Source organism: Morone saxatilis, unplaced genomic scaffold (genome assembly GCF_004916995.1).
Source record: "Morone saxatilis isolate NCDOM2014 unplaced genomic scaffold, NCSU_SB_2.0 Contig16, whole genome shotgun sequence".
Classification (NCBI taxonomy): Eukaryota; Metazoa; Chordata; class Actinopteri; family Moronidae; genus Morone; species Morone saxatilis.
The window spans coordinates 15,928,056-15,933,059 of NW_023339718.1; the positions used below are offsets into that span (position 1 = coordinate 15,928,056).

Here is a 5,004-nt window from a genome sequence, read left to right on the forward strand (position 1 = left end):
GGTTTTATATGATGGTTCACCACTAATGCCCACGCCCAATGTACTGTGGAACCTGACAGACCAGCTGGGGTGAGTTAGCCACACACACAGTAACAAGAGAGGCTGACAAAAGGGAGAAACAAGGACTGAATTGTTTTGCTGATGATTTTTATTTTAAACCCAAAATTAAAATTTCCCTTTGAAAACATACTCCTGTTATGAAAGGTTTCTCTCAGCATTTTTATTAATATATAGGTGACAATAATCGGCTATGCTATCTGGGAAACATGAAAGCACACAGTCCACAGTACGTCACTGCTATTACACCTGCTGTCAATCTTAAGTGGTCTGGATCCTCCATAAGGTTGCAAGATGATTCATTGGCAAAAGAATCTCTTGCATTGTTGCAATTGGCCAACAGAAATAGCTTCAGCTATCGTCATGTTTTTGTGTTAAGGCTTCTTCAGAGATGCACATTTTTGCCCTGATGTTTTTTGAAGATTAAATTCATCTCAGAAGGCAGAAATACCAATTTACTCTACAGATTTTTTGTTAATACATGTTGCATTTTCAACACAAATGGTGCATAATATTTTGGGGAATGAAGAGCAGAGACAGAGTGCAGAACAAAAACCAGACAAAGAAAGAAAAAAGGAGTTGGATATACAGAGTAAGAAAGAGAGCGTAAGCTATAGGTATGGCTTTCCTTAGAGATTTTGTTTATAACCACAGAATTGATAATGTGTTTACCTAATTGACAACTTACACACACACACCACAACACACACACCCACACAATCAAAGGCATGAATAAAGATTTCTGCTGGTTATAATGTGTATCGAGAACAGAGACCCTCTGCAACTGATTATACAATAAACATTTATTATTTACTTACTCGTTTATGAATCCTTATTTAAAGAAGTGGAAAGAAGGGAATAGGGGGTAAAAGGGATGGCTTTGGCAGAAAGGAGACAAAAAGAAAAACACAAAGGAATGAATTTTGCTTCATTTTTTTACTGCATATATAAGCAAACAATTTTTTGTCTATAGCTAAAAAAGGACAATGGAAGCTATACAAGAGTTTTATTGTATGTTGGAAATGTATTAAGATCTGGAGAAAACATCATTGTAGTTGACGGCTCTCATAACTTTATAACAGATCGGTCTCAAAGACCCCCCAAACTCCTATATTGATTACCACAAATGAGCTGCTTTGCTGTTGTCTTGTGCGCTGATGAGTTGTACTGAGCTGAACAGGCTACTTTTAAGCCAGCAGGGTCAGCCAACCCTCAAGTCTGTTGTTATTGAGATTGATGGTGCTGTTGTATATTTGGATGAACCCAAAAAAGCCAGGACAGCTGAAACCTTTAGTTTACTGTCTAGTCCAGAGACTGTTCTGACATATGAAGATGAGCGATCTGATTCCATTAACGTAGGTTCACATCCAAAGTCACAGAGAGGATATTTGCAGCAGATCTTCTTGGTAAATGTACTGATACCCTCTCCCATCACCACCACTTCGCTGTCACCATCATAAACAGCAGATGCTAAACCGGGTATTGATCTTGTATTGTCTTGTGAAGGCAGCAGGGAGAAAGAGGAAATGGTCAAGGATAATAGCGTGTGGGTGTATGTGTGCAGGCAGGCAAGCATTTAATTGGTTCACATTTAACAAGGAAGATGGTGAGGGTATATATATTCCCTGTTTTAGTCCCTGTTTTCCATTGTTTACTTCTGTGTACCTCTGAAAAGGGTATGCCAGTGTGTGAGCTCTGCTTTGAGAAAGTCAAATTGTTTTCTTTTATTATTTATTTAAAATTAAGCCACTGTGTCATATTCTATTTAGCCTCAATAATTTCACTAATTTGAGGCTATGTTTCCAAAACATTTCACACAAAATATACACCTAACTTATTTATCATATACACATTTCATTGCAAAAACACAGAATGGAGAAGACACATCTGACTGTGTTCAGACAGAACACAAGAGGAATTTTAGAAGTCTTCAAGCACACAAAGTCAATGGAAAGATGTAATTGGGTGCTATTAAACAGTGCAATATTGATGTAGGGATGTGTCCACATGAGTTGAACATGTTTCAATCAATAACAGTTATCTAAGCAATATTATATAACAGATTTATCCATTTATTGTATATTGTTCATAAATATTTTAAAACATCACTGTAACAAAACAAATTTGTGTCATCTGCAAACAAATTTGACTTTTTACAAATATCATTTAATTAAAGGGGTGGAGAAACCTCCATGAGGAATTCTCTCACCCCTAAACCTGATGTGGCCTTGAGCAACCTTACTACTGGAGCCGACAGTTGGAGATTGTGTCATATGAGACAGCTCCTGGGGGGTGAGTTACTGAGTACTCTCAGTCAACCTGTGGTTAAATTATGAAAAGAATTACACTGTGGTCAGCAAAAGTAAGACCCTCTAAGGCAATGATACCACAGACACGTTGTCAGTGCAGCAGCGATGGCATATTGCCTTCAGCGAGGAAGGGAGTAATGGGGAGAAAGATTTGACACCTATGGGGAGTAGTTTGAAGCTATAGAGCCAATTTGCCAAGAAAAAGTACTTCTGCTGCAGAGACTAAAAAGATCTTTTCGTAGATACCAAAGCTAATGAACTCCTTTTACTAGTCATTAGAATTATCAGATATATTAGGATCTTGAAATGATGAGTGTTTCCCTGGTAAAATATCTGGTGGATTTTCTCAAGCTGTATGTTTGGTTAACATCTACAGTATTGTTTGATTTGTAGCGGCTTCTTGATGAGATGAATGTTCTTGTCTTTAACCACGCTGCTTGTTTGCCCAAAAAGAGTTTAAATGATGAATGGAGAAATAAAATGAACAAGGTTAGAATACTGTTTTTATTACCCACATAAAAGAGTTCAGTGGAGGGCAGCCAGTATGACAGAAAGACGGATAGAACCTTTTAAACTGTGAGAAGGTTTTTGAACCAATTAAATGCTGATGTTGCCACCTCAGACACATTTTCCAGACCCCAGCGCCATGTGGAAAACCCTCTGGGAGAGGCTGACATGAAATATTTTACACCCTCATCTTCTGAATGGAGGTTGGACATTTTAATTGGGGCTAAATCTGTCAGAGCCTTGGAGAGTCTTAAACTTACACTGAGGCTTTCCTCGTTGCCTTGAATTTTGTTTGTTAGTTAGAGAATTCTAGTAACTGCTTTGATGTTGACTTGCTCTGTTACATTTGTTTTGAATTGTTGACATTTATAGTAGAATCAAAGACATTTATATAAGAAGTACCTTTTATTATTGTTCTGTTTAATTAACGGAATGAGCCTAAACCCTTCTCAGAAGAAAATCAGTTCCAAAGTATATCTAATTAAAGTGTCATACTTCATGGTTTTATCAGTAACACAGATGTCACTGTCACTAAATATAGTATAGACAGAAGCTGTGATACATGCATCCTAACCTCTAAGTGCTCTGACAACTTTCCCTGCCTGCGTCATTTAAGAAAGAGACATTTATTGAGACGCCCTACCAGGGCTGTAGTGGAAATGACAACGACCGCATTCCTGGACAAAGCAGCCAAAAGGTTTACTTACTAACATTAACTCGCGAAAGGTTCCATGTACTCCACAGGACTCCTCTCAAACTTTTGTCTGTTACTTGTTGAGCTGATATGTCAGAAAAGATTCCTCCTATATTTTGTACCAACTATGGTAATGTTCTCTTTTGCCAGTGCGAAGCAAAATTCTCAGTTATCCTCTTTGGAGGAAATAGCTACAGATACAGTTTAGCAGATTGCATCTTGCCAGCTCAGTTACAGTTTTAGACACGTGGGCATAACAATTTAAAATATCCTCTTCTCTTCAAGCTGTGTCTAAATGTTATAAACTGTAAACTCTATAAAGACTCAAGTCTTTATCAAATCCTTCACAAAGGTTTTTTATTCACAAACTAAACAACACACATACATACACTACTGTTTTAAAAAAATAGTAAAAAAAATGTCAAATTCATTTTGAGACATGTTGGCTTCTACTATTCCTTTTTGAATGTCTGCCACCGGGTTAGATTGTAGCACAAAAGGATACTGCTTTATGGCACAAAATAGAAAGAGCTTCACAATAGTGGATGACAGAAAGAGTGGAGTGCTGATGGAAAAAATCTTTTTTAACGTGTCTGTCTTTTCAGTAATGCATGAGGGATAACAATTGCATTCCAGGGAGCTGAGTATTAGAATCCTGTGTGTGAGAGGAAGCAACAGGGTTCATAGGAAATTAATTTAATTTTAGAAACAATGGCACTAAAAATACCGTTCGCATGATATGGAGGGTGTCTGTCATACTGAACAATTCCTCTTGTATACAAGGCAATAACTCCAGGGTACCCTAAAAAAAATATTTATAGTATTTATAGACTTTCAAAAATGATGTAGTGCTTCACGCTTAATATTTGAAAATCGGTTAACGATTACACCATCAAACTGTGCTTTCAAACTGTTCCTTGTAGCTGCTGACACCAGAGAAGAGAGAAATGGTCCATTTTATATTACAATTCTTCCTGGGGTGGAGGACAAGTGCGAGAGTAGTTTAGAAAACATGCACTGACAAGTGATACTTCAATTGCTGCATGCATAGAGACACATTAACGTAATAACTACTCTGAGGAGCTCTTCTGTCTGATTGGCTTCAAGTGTCTCTTATTGGCTCTGTAGCTTCCAGTAACATGTCTCCCTTGAAACAGACACATAGGTACATTTACACACGCAGGCACACAAATAGAGACTCACAGCTTCTCCTGCACCCTCCATCCTAAACACCCAATTAGCAGCCACACCTGGCCACCTGCGTCCAATCAGAACAGAGTGACCCTTTCCATGCTGGCCAGCAACGACCAAATCCAGATGTGGATGGGGGGTCAGAGATGATGGATAGAAAGGAGAGTGAGTGCAGATGACAAATGGGGTCTTTGTGTTTGAATCTGTGTGTGTCATGTGCTGTATCTGGTGGCTATAAGTGAATGT

The 5,004-nt window shown here is 38.1% G+C and overlaps 1 protein-coding gene across 1 annotated transcript in view; it reads left to right on the forward strand.

Moving 5' to 3' along the window:
• Positions 1-5,004, forward strand: part of aacs (acetoacetyl-CoA synthetase) — a gene marked incomplete in the record, with an annotated part of 37,493 nt that overhangs the window by 20,194 nt on the left and 12,295 nt on the right. The window contains 1 exon segment of the mRNA XM_035659159.1: positions 1-69. Coding sequence (XP_035515052.1) covers positions 1-69 — 69 coding nt within the window.